General features: G+C 52.8%; 1 protein-coding gene across 1 annotated transcript; it reads right to left on the bottom strand.

Annotated features, from left to right (window-relative positions):
- Positions 1-2,676: 2,676 nt before the first annotated feature.
- On the bottom strand, positions 2,677-18,015 carry SHC2 (SHC adaptor protein 2). Its single transcript, XM_066278456.1, has 13 exons — positions 17,504-18,015; positions 14,300-14,370; positions 13,807-13,867; positions 13,465-13,584; positions 13,030-13,083; positions 12,848-12,899; positions 12,631-12,757; positions 11,261-11,423; positions 10,549-10,606; positions 9,569-9,712; positions 7,938-8,245; positions 4,712-4,845; positions 2,677-2,959 (listed from the first exon to the last, which is right to left on the bottom strand). The coding sequence occupies exons 1-12, from the start codon at positions 17,975-17,977 to the stop codon at positions 4,717-4,719; spliced, it is 1,761 nt and encodes a 586-aa protein (XP_066134553.1). The 5' UTR covers positions 17,978-18,015; the 3' UTR covers positions 2,677-2,959; positions 4,712-4,716.
- Positions 18,016-19,697: the final 1,682 nt, after the last annotated feature.

Genomic DNA, 19,697 nt, shown 5'->3' with positions numbered 1-19,697 from the left:
CCATTCTCTCAGCTGCCCCCATTCCTATCCTATCTCCAATAGTGTATTTCCCACTTGGGAATCTTATCACCTCTGTGCTTAAAAGGTCCCTAGCAGCTCTCTCCCTGGCACCCAGCTTCACTTCTGTTGTGTCCACTCCACAGCCCCCAGATTTCACCTTCAGCCACTGGCCATCCTTCCGCCCCTGAATATGCTGCATCCCACATATCTCAGGTCCCTTGCACATGATGCTCCCCCTGCCCAGACTCTGTCCTACTCATCTTCCAGATCAAAGCCCTGTATCATTCCCACAGAGAGAAATCTCCAGGATTTCCTGGGATCTCTGAGCTCCAAGACTCTGCTTTTTATTTGATATATATATTTTTATTCATATTTTTTTTGTTTTTGTTTTTTTTTAAGATTTTATTTATTTATTATAGAGAAGGGGGGGGGAGGAACAGGAAGCATCAACTCCCATATGTGCCTTGACCAGGCAAGCCCAGGGTTTTGAACCGGCAACCTCAGTATTTCCAGGTTGATGCTTTATCCACTGCGCCACCACAGGTCAGGCTCATATTTTTTTTTTAGAGAGAGAAGCGGGGGGAAGAGCAGGAAGTATCAAGGCACCATATGTGCCTTGACCAGATAAGCCCGGGGTTTTGACCCGGCGACCTCAGCATTCCAGGTCAGCACTTTGTCCACTGCGCCACCACAGGTCAGGCCAAGACTCTGCTTTTCATAGTTTTCATTAGACACTCTGTGGTGATTTGCTGATTAGTGTCCTTTGTTAATTCCATGAAGACAGGTCTGTCTTGGTCACTGGTGCATACCCTTCGCTCTTAACTTCTGGCAAATAAGCGAAGTTAAATTCTGGCAATTAAAGGATCTTAGGCCTGACATGTGATGGTGCACTGGATGGGGTGTCGGCCTGGAATGCTGAAGTTGCTAGTTCGAGGCCCCAGGGCTCGCCCAGTCAAGGCACATACAAGAAGCAATGAGTTGATGCTTTCCACTCCTCTCCCCCTACCCCACCTTTTTCTCTCTCTTTCTAAAATCAATAAATAAAATCTTTTTTTTAAAGGATCTTAGGATGCAGGGTGTGGATGGATGGATGGGATGGATGGATGGAAAAAGAACGAATGGATGAATTGGTGGCTCTTGGTCTCCATGTCTCTAAAGTAAGAGTCTCCTTCTGACTCTATCTTTTCTTTTTTTTTTTTTACAGAGAAAGAGAGAGAGAGTCAGTGAGAGGGATAGACAGGGACAGGACAGACAGGAATGAAGAGAGATGAAAAGCATCAATCATCAGTTTTTCGTTGCGACACCTTAGTTGTTCATTGATTGCTTTCTCATATGTGGGCCTTCAGCAGACCGAGTAACCCCTTGCTCGAGCCAGGGACCTTGGGTCCAAGCTGGTGAGCTTTTGCTCAAACCAGATGAGTCCACGCTCAAGCTGGCATCCTCGGGGTTTTGAACCTGGGTCCTCTGCATCCCAGTCCGATGCTCTACCCACTGCGCCACCACCTGGTCAGGCCTGACTCTATCTTTTGATTGTACCAAACTTACTTAGGAGCAGAGCAGAGTGGCTTTTACTCCCCACACCCTTACTAGGTCCTCCAGGCCTGCCGACTACAAGGAAAACACAACCCCTCCCCACACACCTGGACCCTGGGTAGAAATGTAGCCTCGATGGGGTTTGGGGAGCGTTGGGGACATCTTTGGGAGAGATGCCTCCCAGAGGGAGAAATTAGAGGAAGGTCCTGAGTGTGAAGGTCTCCCTGGGAAGGAGTCTCAGAATCCATGTGCAGGAAGTTCTGGAGGATAGAAGTAAGGGCGCTAGAGGAAGAAGCCAGGGATCAGGGAGAACTAGGGGCTTTGAGGGCAACAGAGGCATCTCAAGAAAACAGGGAGGAAAGAAGTTGAGACCCCTGAGGGATAAGGCCATGTGTAGGGGCAAGTTAGGGGCAACATGAAAAAACAAGGAGCTTTTGTCAGCTATATGGGATATGTCAAGGCAGAGGTTTGTAGCATTTAGGAGATAAACTGTTTCCAAAGAGAAATTGGGGTGTATTTAATAGAGGAGTTGGCTACATTCAACTGAGGAGTTCGGGTACACTTTATCTCTAAAAATAGAGGTGCCTGAGAGATATTAGGGGATTCTGGGAGAGCAGACCACCCCCCAGACACAGGTCCCCCAAAAGGGGCACACCCACAGGCAGCTCCCTTCTATCCATCTCCAGGCCTTGGCCCCCCACCTTCTCCATCCCCAAGAGGCAAAATCTGGTGTCACCTGGCTTTCCACGGGGTAACTGACTGCAGTCCCCCAACCCAAGAGGACCCATTAATGTGCGGTGGGATCACACCCCTCATGGTCATTCCCAGGTTTAATTACAAACAGATTCCAAATGTCCAGCCCAGGCCAATGTCCCAAGGCTGCTCACCACTTCAACATCAGCATGTGTCCTGGTCTGAGGACCCAAAACACCTCAGTTCTCCCTCAAAAACTGTGCACCAATTTTTCAGGTAAAAACACTGAGCCTAGCCGGGACAGGACTCCAGCTCCATGCCAGGGGCCTGAGAACTTTTCCCTTTCAGGGAGATGAACTGAAGTCCAGCTAGGAAAAGAGTCAGTACCTGTCTGCCCCACCAGGATCTATCTCAGGCTTCATCAGGATGGGAGGGCTTCTTTTTGATACATTTTTGTTAAAGGCGAGAAATGGTTCTGTCTTTGGTATGTACACTCTCACTCCAGGCAAAGGGGAGGCAGGGAGCGCCGTGAGAGAGAGAGGGATCTTGGGCCCCCATCTCCTGGCATGGTTGACCTGGCCCAGCCAAGAATGGGCTGGAGAAGGGAGATTCAAGGCCCAGTGGAAGGAGAGACAGCGGCGGTTCGGCCTGACCAAGGTCCAGAGAGAGGCTGTAAGGCCACAACAGGAATGTCTGGGGAACAGGGACAGGAGCCAGGGGGGAGAACCATCACCTGGAGAAGAAAGCAGAGAAGTAAAAGGTCAGCTGAGACAGCAACCAGAGACCTGGGTTCAAGTGTCAGGTGCTCCACTGCAATAAAGTGACCCAGCAAGGAGCCTCAGGCCCAGAGGGCCTGGTTCAAGTCTCAGCTCCACCATGTTCTTGCTGTGTGACCTAGGGTGGTGTCTTAACTTCTCTGTGCTGTTTCATCTGTAAAATGAGGACGCCAATAATAGCGCCTATCTCAGAACCTCGTGGGAGTCAGTGGAGATGTGGGAAGGAGGTTAGCAAAGTCCTTGAACACAGCAATGGCTGCATTATCAACTACTAAAATTTCTAATAGTGTTATTTCTCAGGCCACAAACAATCTTAAAGACAGAAGGAAAGCAAGTCGTACCCTGGCATGTGCAAACACACAGCCCCAGAGCACTGCAGAACACTTCAGGTGTTCCATTGGACCACCCTCAACCCCTGAAGCCCTTCCCCAGACTGGAAACCCCACCTCTGCCAGTAGCCAGGCCTGTCTGGGACAGGGAGGAGGTTGGCGCTAAGTGGGGGAAGAGGCAGGAAGGAGATCTTTGTCATGAAGACAGGAGAGCAGCCTAACCTGGCCCAGAAGCTTCTCTTGTTCAGCCCTTGAGGAAATTTTACAGCCCCCTTCCCCTGCTGTCCCTCCCTCCCTGAGCCCAGCCCCCAGCTCCCAGACCCTGGAATCCCCACATCCTGTCTCTCCCTCCTCCACAAAACTGCTCATAACACTCTGTCCTCTGTACCCCAGCTCAGCCATGTCCTTTCCTGCCTGGACCACCCACAACTTCACTCCAGAGCCTTTCTCTCTCAGCTGTACCTGCCTGTCCCTCCCCCACTCAAAACCCTCCTGGGTCTCCCCAGCACCAAAATCGAAAGAAAGGCCAAAAGTAAAACTTCTCATCTCACCCACCCCACCTGACACACCAGCCCCCTGGGACCCAGGCCACATTGGTCCCTCCTCCTAGATAGCCAAATGCTGCCTCTTCCTGGAGATTTTTATCACCAATTAAACAGAGTCACCATAACAACTCAGCCATTCCACTACTAGGTATAGAAATTTCATTTCCAAGGGCAATGAAAAAACCCACACAAAAACCTGTACACACATGTTCACACTGACTAAAAACTAGAAACACCCAAGTGCCCATCAATAGATAAATGGGTAAACAACATGGCCCATCCACACAATGGAATATTACTCAGCTATGAAAAGTAATGAAGCACTGACACTCTACAATGTGGATGAACCTAGAAAACATGATGCTCAGTGAGAAGCCAGACACAAAAGGCAACACAGTAGGTGCGATTCCATTTATGTGAAGTATCCAGAACAGGTAACTCCACAGAGACAGGAAGTGAGTTTTAGTGGTTATCAGGGGCTGAGGAGGAGTGGAGAGTGACTGTTAAGAGGGACAAGGCTTCTTCTTCTTGGGGTGACAAAATGTTCTGAATTAGGGGAATGTCACAACTTTGTGAATATACTAAAAATTATTAAGGTAAATTGTGTGGTATGAGGCCCTGGCTGGGTAACTTAGTTGCTTAGAGCATTGTCCCAAGACACCAAGATTGTGGGTTCAATCCCCAGTTAGGGCACATGCAAGAATCAACCAGTGAATGCATAAACAAGTGGAACAACAAACTGATGTCTCTCTCTCTCTCTCTCAAATAAATAAATAAAATGAGAAGAAGCATAGAAAATAGGCGACTGCTGGAAGCCAGCAGGGCCCCTACACACCTGGCTCAGGGCTCCCGCTTGACCACACCACGCAGGTGCAGCTCGCTCTCAGCAGCCACAATGGGCTGCCCATTCTGCAGGTGGTAGTCGATCAGGTGGCTGATGCTCTCAAACAGCACATCCTTCGTCCGCACCTGTGGGGCCAAAGGTCTCGGCATCAGCACCACCAGCAGTTTGTCAGAGAGCAAACTTGGGCAAGCTCCAGACGTGGAGCTTGAATTGAGACCTGCATTTTCACAAGCCTCCCAGTGGTTCTGATTGATGTACACTCAAGCATAAGAATCACTGGATCCAAGACTTACAGATTTGGCCTCAGAATTCCAGAACTAGGTATAGAGGCAGGCTCCAGACCACCAGGATTCTGGGGGCATATGCCCTATTGGGTTCAATAGTGCCCCCCCAAAAATATGTTCATGTTCTAATCCCTGGAACCTGTGAATGGGAATTTATTTGGAAAAAGCATCTTTGCAGATTAAGTAAATGGTCTTGAGATGAGTTCATCCTGTATTACCTAGGTATCCCCAAATCCAGTGACGTGTATCCTTATAAAAAGAGAACTTGGACAGAGACACAAGGACAATGCATGAGAAGATGGGCCAGCGATTGGAGTGAGGCGTCAACAGGCCAGGGGACAGTAAGTCCTACTGGTGACCATGAGAAGCTGGGAGTGGGCCTGGAACAGACTGTCCCTCAAAGCCTCAGAAGGAACCAGCCCTGCCTACACCTTGATTTCAGACTTTTGGCCTCCAGAGCTGAGAGAGAATAAATATTTTAAGACACCCATTTTGAGGTCATTTGGTAGGGCATCCCCAGAGGCAGATTTAACGACAGGCTCATCACGCACGTGCCCTGGGCCTCAACTTCTGAAGGGTCCCACAAACCCCCAACTTTACACTTTTTTTAATGACACCAAGTTTGGTTTCATATGTGCAATTTTAATATTGATAGTACATAATATTTTTTATTTATTTTAAAATATGGTTAACATGTATTTTTACTTTCCCTGTATCTCTCTCTCTTTTTTTTTTTTTTTTGTATTTTTCCGAAGCTGGAAATGGGGAGGCAGTCAGGCAGACTCCCGCATGTGCCCGACTGGGATCCACCCGGCACGCCCACCAGGGGGTGATGCTCTGCCCATCCGGGGCTTCGCTCTGTCGTGACCAGAGCCACTCTAGCGCCTGGGGCAGAGGCCAAGGAGCCATCCCCAGCACCCGGGCCATCTTTTGCTCCAATGGAGCCTCAGCTGCGGGAGGGGAAGAGAGAGACAGAGAGGAAGGAGAGGGGGAGGGGTGGAGAAGCAGATGGGCGCTTTTCCTGTGTGCCCTGGTCGGGAATCGAACCCGGGACTCCTGCACGCCAGGCCGACGCTCTACCGGTGAGCCAACTGGCCAGGGCCTGTATCTCTCTTTTTTAAGGGGCCCAATATTTTCTTCTGTGCCCAGGTCCTCAACCAATCTTAATCCGCCTCTGGGCATCCCCAAGAAATGAATACACTCCTGAAATCTCAGAGACAGATCTGAAAAGCAGAATCACCAAATCCAAAATCTATTTGCATCTTTAGAATGAGATAATCTTAGCATCACTTTGTGCTAGATCTGGATAAAACACAAGAGACCCCAGCCAGACATTTTATGGGTGATGCTGGGCTCATGGGGTACCTGTCACCTGGACAACAGACTTCAATGTACATTTCTAGGCACAGCCATACAACCACCTTCCACCTGAGTATGCTCCATACAAAGAGCAAAGCATTCGCATTTCCAAGGATTCTGCTGGTTGGGTAAGAACAGTTGGTAAACTCTAAGGCTTTTAACACCCACAGCACCTTCTCACTTGGGAAATAACCTGTAATGCCCAAGGCCCTTGGATGCTGGAAAATATTTTACAAACCCTGGAACTACTTGTAAATTGGAAAATGTTTTGTAAAGCTTAAAATGCTTTAGGCACTGCAGAAGACCAAATCTCATTGACTCAAAGCAGCTGTTAGATGCATCACCATTTCAAATACCATGGTTGGGGGAGAGGGATGGGGAGACTCCCAATTAAAGAATGATGCTATTCAAAGATGAACTGATGGGTGAAAAAATAACCTGGACCTCAGTGATGTCAAAATGAGAGTTAAGAAAAGTGTGTATCAGAGAGCTGAAGCTTTCAGTAACTTGCAGACCTTAAGACCCTTGTAAACTGAAATCTGCTTTGAGAACTCTAAAATAAATTAGAAACAGAAAATGTCATTTATCAAAGAGATTATTATTTATAATATATATTACTGATAATAGAATGTGAAAAAAGTGCATCTTACAACTGTTGAAATATGATATTTTCTAAACCCTGAAAGGCCTTGAAATTGGAAAAAGTTTATGTATCCCCAATAATGCCTTTTAGACTGGGAGATACTTTGTAAACCCAAAATTTTTCTTAACCTGGAAAGTAGTTTGTAATTCTAACGTACCTGGTAAACTGAACAGAATCTGTCATTTTAAAGGGTTTTGTAATCCGGAAAATACTTCATTAAATTTAGAGGGCACTAAGGGCCCTGGCCGGTTGGCTCAGCGGTAGAGCGTTGGCTTGGCGTGAGGGGGACCCGGGTTCGATTCCCGGCCAGGGCACATAGGAGAAGCGCCCGTTTGCTTCTCCATCCCTCCCCCCCTGCCTCTCTGTCTCTCTCTTTCCTTCCCGCAGCCAAGGCTCCATTGGAGCAAAGATGGCCCGGGCGCTGGGGATGGCTCCTTGGCCTCTGCCCCAGGCGCTACAATGGCTCTGGTCTGGTCGTGGCAGAGCGATGCCCCGGAGGGGCAGAGCATCGCCCCCTGGTGGGCAGAGCATTGCCCCCTGGTGGGCGTGCCGGGTGGATCCCAGTCGGGCGCATGCGGGAGTCTGTCTGACTGTCTCTCCCAGTTTCCAGCTTCAGAAAAATACAAAAAAAAAAAAAAATTTAGAGGGCACTAAGAAGATGGGTCCCCTAAGCCCTGAGCACAGCGGAGATGCCTAGTCTACGCCGGTGCTAGACGCCAGCCCCTCCCGCGGCCAACCCCGCGCCCCCACCCCCAACCTTGGCCCGGCTCCCAGACCCTGCGGGTCCGGTGCCCACCAACCAGAACACAGATCCCAAACCCAGCTCGGCCACACCCTTCTAGGACTCGCCCCCAGACATGACCCCGCCGACCCTCGACCCGACCCTCCTACCCGTAGCCCTGTCCTTGTCCCCGCCCCACATCCACCTTACCACGCCCTCAGGGTCCACCAGTAGCAGGTGTTTCGGCTGCCCCGCGTGCATTCCTGTGAGGACGTACTGCCCGGGGTTGGTGACGCTGTCGCGCACGAGGAAGTCCCCGTCGGCTCGCAGCAATTTTTCCGCCGCCCGACGGCTCATCTGGCCGTGGTACCAAGGTTCCAGACGCAGCTGCTCTTCTGTGGGGGCGATTGGGGCCCTACGGGTGGGGGGGCTGGGCCACTGATCCTCCAAGGGCACAGGGGCTGCCGCACCTGCTGCCACGGAGCACTCATGCAGCCTCAGGGCATCCTCGAAGGGTCCTGCGGGGGGGGGGGAACGAGGAGCGGGAGGCAGGGGGTGGGCAGCTGCCTCCTGTTGGAAAGGAAGGGGTCTGGACAAGAGGAAGGACCTGGGTAACACTGATTGAGCACCTACTGTGCATCAGACCTACCACTAAGCCCACTACAGTGGGTCGTTGGCTGTGCACTGTGTGCTGGTCAAGCATGCACTGGATGTGTGTACTGTGTACTCAGTGTGCGCTGTGTCTTCTGTATGCTGTAGGAGTATACTATGCTTGTGCTGAGTACGTTGTGTGTGCAGTGTATGTGCTGAGTATGTGCTATGTGTGCACTATATGTGCACTATGTGTGTTAATGAGAACCTGGCTAGAAGCAACTCTTTCTTCACAGGTGTTGCTGGGTCCTGTGGTCACCAGAGAGGACAGCCTGCTTCACAAGGAGTTCACACCCAGCATCTCCCTTCCAATGGGAGCCACTGGGGCCATATTCTTAATCAAGTGCCTGTTGCACAGTAGGTGCTCAATAGATTCTAGAGTATGTCATTATTGCAATGATAAGATATCCAGTTGTCATATGGCAGGGAACCAGGTTTTTCAAACGTGAAGGAAGAAATGTCCAGCTGGCTTGGGAGGTTCTCAGGGACCTCCAAGTAGGGAGGTGTCCTGAGGGAAGGGGGCCACCCTGCCTGGCCAGCATGGAGCCAACACCCCCACAGTGCTGTGGAAGAGGAGGAAATTGATGTGGGAAATAAGGGCATTTTAGACACAAGCCTCCTCCATCAGACTGAGCCCCTCCCTCAGACCCAAATGGAAGGAAGAAACAAGATCTACAGTCAGGATGTGGATTAGGACTCCCTCATCGGACTAGGGATCCCCCAGGGAGTAGACAGTGCCTTTCCCATTAGGCTGGGATTCCCATAAGAAGGATTTGGAGCCTCCTCTCTCAGACCATGGAGTCACATGAGGATGGAGCTCATATTCTCTCCTCAGTCTGGAGAAACCCAGGGTAGGGAGGTAGGCCTCCCCCAACGGATTGAGGAGTTCCACAGAGAAGAGTCCTGGGTCTTCCCCATCATACTAGCCACTCTTTCAAGGTATGAACCTCCTTCCATCAGAATGGGGACCCCCATAGAAAGAAAGTGAGGTTACCCCCAAGAGACTGGGGAGTCCCACAGAAGGGGATGCTGAGCCTCCCTTATCAGACTGAGTCTCATAGGAAACAGACTTCCCCACCCCACCCACATCAACTTGGAAAGTCCCAAGGGGAGAAGTCGCTAAGTGAGGAGGCTGGGCTACCCCCATCATACCAGACTGAGTGCCCTCAGACTGGCTTGCCCCCACATACGCATGTCAAAGAGATCCTTCTTGGGGCTGTCCTCAGGCTGCAGAGGCTCCAGGGCATCCAGACCCTGTGTGTTGACGTACAGGTGGTCCTCGTAATCTCGTGGCCCATGGGCATCTGCCTGCACATAGCCATCCCCCGGTAGGGCTGGAGAGGGCAGAAGGGATGATGAGATCAGCTGGGGGAACCAGGGGAACACTGAGGCCTGGGGTGCAGAGGGGGACAGGGCAGGAGCCCACCTGGGAGCCCAACCTACACCTGTATCTCTCCAGGAAGGAAGCGTCATGCCCATTTGAGCAGCACCATCAAGAATAAAAAACCTGCCTGACCAGGTGGTGGCGCAGTGGATGGAGCATCGGACTGGGATGCGGAAGGACCCAGGTTCGAGACCCCGAGGTCGCCAGCTTGAGCGCGGGCTCATCTGGCTTGAGCAAAGAGCTCGCCAGCTTGGACCCAAGGACGCTGGCTCCAGCAGAGGGTTACTCAGTCTGCTGAAGGCCCGCGGTCAAGGCACATGTGAGAAAGCAATCAATGAACTAAGAAGTCGCAACGCGCAACAAGAAACTGATGATTGATGCTTCTCATCTCTCTCTGTCCCTGTCTGTCTGTCCCTATCTCTGCCTCTGAAAAAAAAAAAAGAAAGAAAAAAAAAGAATAAAAAACCCCAAAATGCCCGATCAGGGGTGATGAGGCACCATAGGTCCACACCCAGGGAGAGGACAGCCACCCACCTGGTCTTCCCCCATCTGCTAAGGAGAAAGGTGACCCAGGAGACTAGAGTTTTCCAGTTTCAAAAGAAACCAGAAATCTCAATGAAAAAAAATAGAAACTGTTGCTGTCAAATCTCAGAAGAGCTTGTGGAGTGAATACAATCTTGCAGGTGAAAGTGAAATGACGCAGAGAGGAGAATCTGTGAAGGGGGACCGGGCACCAGTGGGGCGGGGCCGGGGTGCCCTCATGGCCCCCAGAGTACCCTACCCTACCTGAGGGGCCCGGCTCCCAGTGCAGGCTGCGAGTGTCTCTTCGAGGAGGAGATGCTCCCTGAAATGGAAAGCGACGTTCCTCTTGTGATGTGCAAGCCCCTTTTCCAGTATTCCCACCCAATCCACCTAAATCACTGAAGACATAAGTCAGATAGGAATCTTACTTCACACCCTCAAACCCTTCCCCCAAGCCCTGGTTCTCAAACTACCAGGTGCCCACCAGGCCCAGCTTCACAACCACGGCCCACCTCTGCTACAGTTTCATAGGTATCTCCACTCGGAAAGGTGATCTGCACCCTCCTACTGCCCAGCACATGTTCTTCCCTCCTTCCCTGCACGGCTTTCCTGAGCAACTCCTATTCACCCATCAGAGTCCAGTGCAAACATTGCTTCCTCAGGGAAGTCCTCCTGACCACAGACAAGTCAGTATCCCTTTTGTACATTCATGTTACTTATAAACCCTATTCACAGCCCTGACTAAATCATTGGTGTAATTATTTACTCAGCACCTGAGTATGGGAATCATATCTGAAGTAAACAGGGCAGAGCAGACCTGTGCAGTTTTGGGAAGCAGAGAAGGGTAGGGGCCACGAGAGACCCTACTCTAAGATTGAGACCTGGAGCAGAAGGAAAAGCTAAGGCCAAGGCCCAAGGAGTCAGCACTTGGGAACAGCTGCCACCATCCTTACCCCACAAGTCCACAGGGTCTGACCTGGCTGAGGGCTCCTAGGGCCTCAAGGGCACAGGGTTGTGTCAAGTTGAGCCTGGAGTCCACGAGCCCACCCAGGGGTGGCTCCTTCCCTGGGATGCTGTTGTAGTAATTGTGTTCCATGTCCTCCTCGTCCCCCCAGGCCGACTCCTCCAGCCCGGTTAGCCTGGAGACAGATAGCAAGCAGGAGGACAGGCAGGGGCCCCAGCACACAGGACAGAAAGAACAGGAACAACCAAGGGACACCAGGCCTTGGAGCTTGAGCTTTGAAGGGTGAGTGGAAAAAGCCAGGCCCAAGGGTACTCTGAGCCCACCTCCTATCAGCTGAGCCTCCACCCAGGAGGTGCTTGCTGTGTGCTGTGTTTCCCTTCCCTCATCTGTAAGATGGGACACAGCACTGCTACAGCAGGTCCTCAGAAAACATGGTCTCCACTCCTTTCAACCCACTTCTGGCCTGGCCAGGCAGCCAGGACACACCAGCGCTGCAGCCAGGACCAGGCTACCTGCTGTGCGTTAGGGTAGAACACCCTCAGCATTTAAAACGCCTTTGCCCATCTGACCCTGTGGTTGCATCTGTAGAAATTTACCCCACAGGTACTGTATTTTTTCAGGTCAGTATGGTTCCTAAGAGCAAAATGGGGAGCTACTGCTTGCCCCTCACTCAGGGACAAACCACAGATTCTGGTTCAGGCAGCAGAGCAGGACCATGCGGCCCATGGAGGCAGAGGCAGCGTCAGGTGTCCAGCAATGGCAGGTGAAACTCCACCATGCGTGTGTGACAGATATGCGAACCCATAAAAAAGGCAACGAAGGCCACCTCACCTTGGGAAAGGGCTACACGCGGCACTATGAATTATCTTCCTTATGGTGTGCTTATCTCAATTCCCAACAACTAATAGATACTTAAGTAGCTGAGAGCAGGGGTCAGCCCAGGAGCCATAAAACTTTTAAGTGGTTAAGAAAACATCCAAAGAACAATTTTGGCGACATGAAAGTTAATGAAATTCAGATTTCAGTGTCTATAAATACAGTTTTTCTGGCACACAGCCCATCCATTGCTTTAGTGCCCTCCGCAGCTGCTCTTGAAGTTGACAACAAAGACAGGCGGTCTGGCCACAATGCTGAAACTATCGACTGTCTGGCCCTTTGCAGAAGTGTTGACCACCCCCTATCTACCCTAATGATGGTAATGACAGCACGTTGATTGGCTCCTGAATCCTCACCTCAGCCCAGTAAGGGTTGTTTTTATTCGGGTTTTATAGCCAAGAGAATAGGGATCCTGGCAGCTGTGATGAGCTCACAGGGAGCATAGGAGGAGGGTTGGGGGGAACAGAGTGGACCCAAGCCCAGGAGGAACAGGTGGGGACTAGTACCTTTCAGGGGGGATGACCACCTTGGGGGGACTGTGCAGGTACTGTTTGAAGCGCAGCTCGAAGGCTTGGCCCACAGTGCTGATGACGCTCTGGGCGAGGCCCTCGCAGCACTCCAGGATGTGACAGGCTGGGGGTCGTTTGTGACACAGCATCAGTGTGGCCTGGCAGCTGACACGCTCTACACAGGGCCCTCCCCACCCCACCCACTGGGCCTCACCTCTCTGGTTGATGGGGTCCTTGGCAACATAGGCCACATAATCCGTCATGTCCTGGGGAGAGAAAGGATGGGTGGGAGGGGCCAGCTGGATCTGTCTAGGCCCACTGGCCAGTATTCCTGGCTGCCCACCTCCAGCAATGCAGAAGACAGAGGAGACAAAGTCCGCCTGCCCAGCCCCTTACCGTATCACCACCTGATGCAAAGGAGATGGACTGCATGTGGTGGTTCGCGATGATCTGTGAGAGAGACACACGTGGTCACAGACTGTCCTGGGGTCAGGGACCTGAGGCTCAGGCGGGCACTAGACCAGGCCATAGGGAGGGGACTGGGAGGGCAGGGATGCACAGACACAGACACCCACAGACGCACAGTAGATGCCAGGAGCACCCCCAGTGGTGACAACTGTGGGATGCTGTGAAGGCAGCAGCTGCTCCCCACTCCAGCTCCAAAGTGGGGCCTCAGCTTGTCTCCAGGTGAAACATCACACAAAGCCCTGCACCCACCACCCCTCCAGGCTTCACCTTGTGTCAGTCCACAGAGCCTGCCGTTAGGAGGCTGAGGACAGGCCACATGGCCCTCACTTGGCTCATGGCCCTTACCTATCACGTGGCCCTTACCTGGCGTGTGGCAGGCACAGAGAGGTTGAGGCCATCTGTAGAGATGCTGATGGCGATGCTCATGCCGGCAAAGCGCAGGTTGCTCTTGCCCAGGATGGAGGCCAATGCCTTGTTGGGGGCCTGGGGTAGGAGGGCAAAGTCCACAGGGTGGGGGTCTGTGGGGGTAGAGGGCCATAGGGTGGGGGTGCCTGGTGGGGAGCAGAGAGCAGCACAGGGCTTCAGGGCAGTGGACCCAGGCTCTGGGTGGGTCCTGCAGAGGACCAGGCTCTAACTGAGAAGGGTCCTAGGGCGGCCATGGTGTCCCCACCAGCCCCACTCAGAGACCACAAGCCCCTCACCAACCTTCTTCTTCCAGGAGCCTCGGACTCCAGGCACAGCCTCATGGAGCCGATTGATGGCCTCCCTGTGGGGGGGTGGGAAAGGGGCTTAGAGAGCGTGGAAGAGAGGGGTCTGAGAAGGAGCAGGAGCTCAAAGAAGGGTGGGGGTCAGAGGGCAATGGGCTGAGAAAGGGGTGTAGTGGACCCTGAGATGGAAAGAGACTCAGAGGAAGGAGGAGACAAAAAGGGGAGGGATGCTGGGGTACCTGGGATGAGGAGGAAGGGATGGGGGCATGGAAGGGGGGACTCTCAGGCAGCTAGCAGATACCACCGCCACCTGTTTCCTTCTGTGGGTATCAGATTCTGTGAGGCCAACACAGGCCCTGAACTTAGACCCCAACTTTTATGTGGCCACAGGCATTGACAAAATAACCTTTGCTCAAGGCAGAGCGAATGAAACCAGCTTTCTGGATCCCTGGTCCCATCTCCCATTCCACAGCCCAGTCTGAAAGGCTCACCTGGTCACCTGGGTGCGAGTGTTGAAGTCCAGGGAGCGCATGGAGCGTAGGACCTCAATGCAGCCCATGTACTAAGGGAAGAAAGAATGGGGTGAGTGAATGAGGCCCACAGAACCAACAGAGGAGGCCAGCTGGGACTGACAAAGGAGCTCTTCGCCCTCCTATCCTGCACCTACTGGGTTTGAGTCCTTCCCTCTGTTCTTGACAATGTCAAGAACTGGTAGCCTCAGGGCCTTTGCACCTCCTGTCTCCCTGCTGTTCCTACCCCCACCTATTTTCAGGCTGAATCTTCCCCATCTCCAGATTCAGCGTCACCTCCTCAGAGCAGGCTTCCCTGACTCTATATAAATTGTTCCACAGAGCTGGTTTATTCCTTCAGGCTCGTCTAAATGTCTGTTCATTCTCTTTCTGTCCCACTAGAATGCAAGCCCAAGAGAACCAGGATGTGATCATTTACCCAGTTCTGCATTACAGAGTCTAGCACAGAGCCTGCAAGAGACAGGATAAAGATCATACGGCCCTTGAAACCCAAAGCACTGACTATCTATGATCCTTACAGGAAAAGTGAGTGGACATCTGCCTAGACCACCATTGCCACAGAAAGGTAATTTAGAATCTCCATGATACCATATTGAGGGACAGAGGAGATAGAAACAGTCAACAGAGTTCCTGGGCAGCTTCTACTGCCGCCAAAGTGGGGGAACAAGGACCAGAAGATGGCCATAATCATCCTTCCAAATTGTAGTCTGCTGGGAGAGCAACTGATACAATTGGAGAGCCAGGTAGCAGCATCTGTCACGTGATCCCATTATACGAAATGTCCAGGACAGGCAAGTCCATAGACACAGAGAATGGGTTCACAGTTGCCAGGGGCTGGGGTGGGGAATGATGGGGGTAACTACTCATGGGGAGAGGGCTTCCTGTTGGGGTAATGGAATGTTCTGGAACTAGATAGTAGTGGTGATTGCACAACCTTGTGAATGCACAAAATGCCACTGAATTGTACACTTTAGGATGTCTAATTATATTTATGATAGAGCCTGACCTGTGGTGGTGCAGTGGATAAAGCATTGACCTGGAATGCTGAGGTCACCAGTTCAAAACCCTGGGTTTGCCCAGTCAAGGCACATATGGGACTTGATGCTTCCTGCTCCTCCCCTCTTCTCTCTCTCTCTCTCTCTCTCTCTCTCTCTCCTCTCTAAAATGAATAAATAAAATCTTATAAATTTATGATGTAATTTTACCTCAATTTTTAAGGTAAACTATGGTGATGAAAGCTTGAATAGTGGAGTGCTGTGGGCAGTGCTAGCCAGGTGGGCACTAGGCAGCTGTTCAGCTCAGGGTGGGTGCCATGCACCTGAGACTTTCTTACACACTGTACTATATGTATGTTGTGCCTCAATTTTAAAGTCTGATCAAGAAAAAGAGTACATCCTACAGATACTTATTAGTTATAAAGGAAACAAATGGTAACTTTACCAGGGAGAAATGTCCCCTTAACCAATGTATTAGTTTCCTGGGTCTGCTGTAACAAAGGACCACAAACTGGATAGCTTAAAACAACAGAGATGCATTTTCTCTAGTTCTGGAGGCTAGAAGTCCAAAGTCAAGGTATTGGCTAGCCCGCGTTCCAACTGAAGGCTCTAAGGAGGGTTATTCCTTGTGTCCTCCGGCTTCCAGTGGTGATGACCAGTAATCCTTGGCTTGCAGGCACATCAGTCCAGTGTTTGCCTCTGTCCTGATATGACCTTCTCCCCATATGTCTGTGTCCAAATTTCCTTCTTTTTATAAGGACACCAGTCCTATGAGATTCAGGGTCCCTAATATAGGATGATCCCACTCTCCCCAAGTGATGACAGTTTCCGGCATGCGTATTGAGCTGCACTGGCACCCCAGCCTCCCAATTCAATGCACAGAGGAAACAGAGCATGCTTCTGTGCTAACTGCCCCAAATGCACAATCTGAACCCAAGCATGAGTGTGCACCAGTCAGACACAACCTGAAGGACAGCCTGCAAGACAACTGGTGTGCGCTGTTCAAAAGCTGGGGCATCCTTGGCACTTCTCACATTGACACCAGACAATCTCTGTCCAAATTTCCCTCTTCTTATAAGAACACCTGACATTCCATTAGAGCCATTCCACTCCAGGTTGACCTCATTTTAACTTGATTACATCTACAAAGACCTTATTTCCAAATAAGGCCACATTTCCAGGTTCAATGGACATCAATCTGGTGGGGGGGGGGGGGGGAGAAGGACACAATTTCACCCAGTACTGGAGGAAAAAACTTTGTAAAGGCAGCAAAAGCACAACTATTGAATAAATGCAAACATATCAACTTCCACAGTGCTGACAGCAAAAAGTCAGCAGAGATGTGAATTCTGCTGGATGGTCAGTGACATTCTGGAATACCTGATAATTTTCGTACATGTAAAGACAAACTGTGGGTGTGCAGGAAGACAGCTAGCTCGGGAGACTGTGTGGAAGCATTGAACAGAGTGTCTTGCCCTGGCAGCTTACTTCCTAGTGGTTACACCAAAACTACACGCAAGGATAGATAAATTGCGCCTAGAGAATGTAACATTTTAACAGTTATAGGTGCAGGTGCACAGACGATCCATTCGTCCACTTTTTCCGTATATTTGAAAAGTTCATAGTAAAAAACCGGGGATAAGGAACTGTTTCTTTACACCACATTCGAGGGCACCAAGTCTCACATTGAAACCTTAGGTCTGGCTGGTTACCGCCCCTTTGCAAATACCCCTGCCCCGCGCGCCCCACCTCAAGCCAAGGTCTCATTAGGTTCCGATATTGTGAGCTTTTAATGGGGATCTGGGTAGCAGGGTACCCCCACCCTGGTCCCCGCTGTCCAGGCTCTCCAGCTCAACCGGATTGGGGTTGGGGAGGTAGATGCTGAACCTGCGCATGCGTGTCCCCCACCCACCTGCAGCCCTCTCCCCGCCTCTCGCCACGTGACGCCTAGGGAACCCTGACCCTGGTGCCTAGAGGCTGGGGGCGCCCAGCGGAGCTCCGGTTGGAGATGGGGGTCCGGAGTGGTGGGGAGAGAAGGAAGAATGGAGAAGAGACACCTGGCAGTAACGGTCCAGGGTGTCCGAGAGAAAGAAGTGGGGGAGGGGAGCCCAAGTGTCCAGGTCGGCGGATCCGAGGATGGCATCCCAGTGGTCCTGGCCGGCGCACTCACCCGAACGATGTAGGAGACCCCGGGCCCCAAGACCCTGGCGTCTGGGTGTAGCCAGCCATGCGCCGGCTTGTGAATGAAGCTGCCTTTGCGGATCCACTCGTCGGTGGCGGCATCTGGGGGCCCTGCAGTTCCCCGTGCGCCCCGCGACCCCCGCGTCCCGGCAGTCCGGCAGCGGCTGAGAGCTGGCAGAGGGCAGGGCGCGGCGCAGCGCGGTTCGCAGGCGCCCAGGACTGCGGCCGCCAGTGCAGGGACGCTGGCCGGGCCAGCCGGCTCCGGCTGGGGATCGGCGCCCCCCGTGGTCCCCGTACCCCCCGCAGCCCGCGCCGCCGCCGGGCCGCGGCCCAGGAAGCCGGCCGGAGCAGCGAACTTCCACTGCGGCATGCGCGGCAGTAGCGCGCAGAAGGTGGTGGGCGCCTCGGGCTCCGGGGGTGCAGGAGGCGCGGGGGGCGCGCGCCCGCCCGGACCCTGTGTCATGGCCGCGGCCGCCGGACGGAGCCCGACCGGGCGCTGAGCTTGGCGTGGAGGAGGCCCTCTCTCTCCCTCCCGCTCCCTCCCCGCCCCCGGCCCGGTGATGTCATCCGCCCGGCCCAGCGCGCAGCCGCGGGGGGCTGCGCCCTTGGGACCCCGGCCCTGGGCGTCCTGGAGCCTGGTCAGGTAGCTGGGGAAACTGAGGCCCGCCGAGGGCATGGCATTGACTCGGATGGGGCAGCCAGGGAGGGAGGTGTTTCCAACCCAAGACCAGGGCATGGATCTCCTACTTCGCCCCTCACCCGTCGATCAAGTTCCTAGAAGGACAGAAGTGTCAGAGACTTAGAGATCACCTTCCTCCCTCCCTTTTTGACTGTTGTGAAAACTGAGGCCTGGAGGAAAGCGGAGGCACAATCAGAGCCCCAATCCCACGGTCAGCCCCCTCCATTCCCACTGTTCCAGCCGGAAGGTACTTTAAAATAGGCCCTAATGGAGAAACTGAGACCCAGAGAGGGAAAATGATCTGCCTGAATTCACACTGCAGAGACTTGGACCCAGAAGTCCCAGGCTCGGCTGGCTGGGTCTTAGGAGGGTGGGGGGAACCGTGAGCGAAGCTTAGCACCTACTCTGCTGCCCATCCCTGGGCCTCAGTTTCCCAGTCCTGTCGGACAACCTGAGCCCTTGGGCCTCAGACTCCAAGGCCTGCCGGCCCACCGGCCCCAGCGTCTTCGTCCACACCCAGGCCTCAAGGGTTGATTCGTTCTACACCGGGGAACTGGATGTCACAGTCACCCCAGGACCCAGCTTCCTGGTCGTCTCGGCCGATCCTCCTCCCCCTCCAGCCCCACCCCAGGCAGGGCTAACTGCTGGGAAACAAAAGGAGGAGGCCGGGACGCGCTAGCAGGTGAGGAAAGGGTTTGGGAACCGGATCGATAAATCAGAGATGAGATCACAGCCCGGCGGCCGCGTACTGGGAGGAGGCGGCGATGGGGGGTGGGGGCAGGGGCCGGGATTGGCTGGCACCGGGTGGGGCGTGGGGGGTTGGTGGTGATGCTGCAAGACGCTATGTGTGTCACGCTGCAGTCGCCATTCTGCATCCACCGGGTCTTGGGTGAGTGAGTGCAGAGGGCGTGGCCTTTGGGTCTAGGGATGGCGGGGAGTAAGGTGTGCCTGTGCCGGGGTTGGGAGCGCCATCTAGACTTATGTGTGCTATGTGTCTCTATTGTGGTTTACATACTTGTGGACTTTGTGAGGGTTGGGTTGTGTGTATATTGTGTGCAGATGTGAACATGTGTGTGCATGTGAAGAGGGGTTCTAGGTTCCCCCCAGGTATATGATTAGGGATCCATGTGCATTTCAAGGTGGGTGTGTAGGGTCCTGTTGTGTGTCCAGGTGTGTGTAAGGGTCTTGGTGTGTATTCAAATGTGAGTGTAGGGGCCAGCTGTGTGTCCATGCATGTGTGTAGCGGTCTTTGTGTGTGTGTGTGTGTGTGTGTGTGTGTGTGTGTGTGTGTGTGTAGCGGTCTTAATGTGTGTCCAAGGGGTGTGTATTCAACTTTGGCATCCTCAGGCTGGGGAAAAGACAGAATTAGAGAGAGCTAACACCCATCCTAGGCACCCTCTGGGTCCTCCCTGAGGTGTTGCCCCTGAGAAATGCAATGGCAGTCTTTCCCTTCCAAGTTCCTGAGTTAGGGTCTCTCTGGGTCAGAGGTTTTTCAGGCCTGGGC

This window comes from Saccopteryx bilineata, chromosome 1, assembly GCF_036850765.1.
Source record: "Saccopteryx bilineata isolate mSacBil1 chromosome 1, mSacBil1_pri_phased_curated, whole genome shotgun sequence".
NCBI lineage: Eukaryota > Metazoa > Chordata > Mammalia > Chiroptera > Emballonuridae > Saccopteryx > Saccopteryx bilineata.
This window is presented reverse-complemented; position numbering and strand designations above follow the sequence as displayed.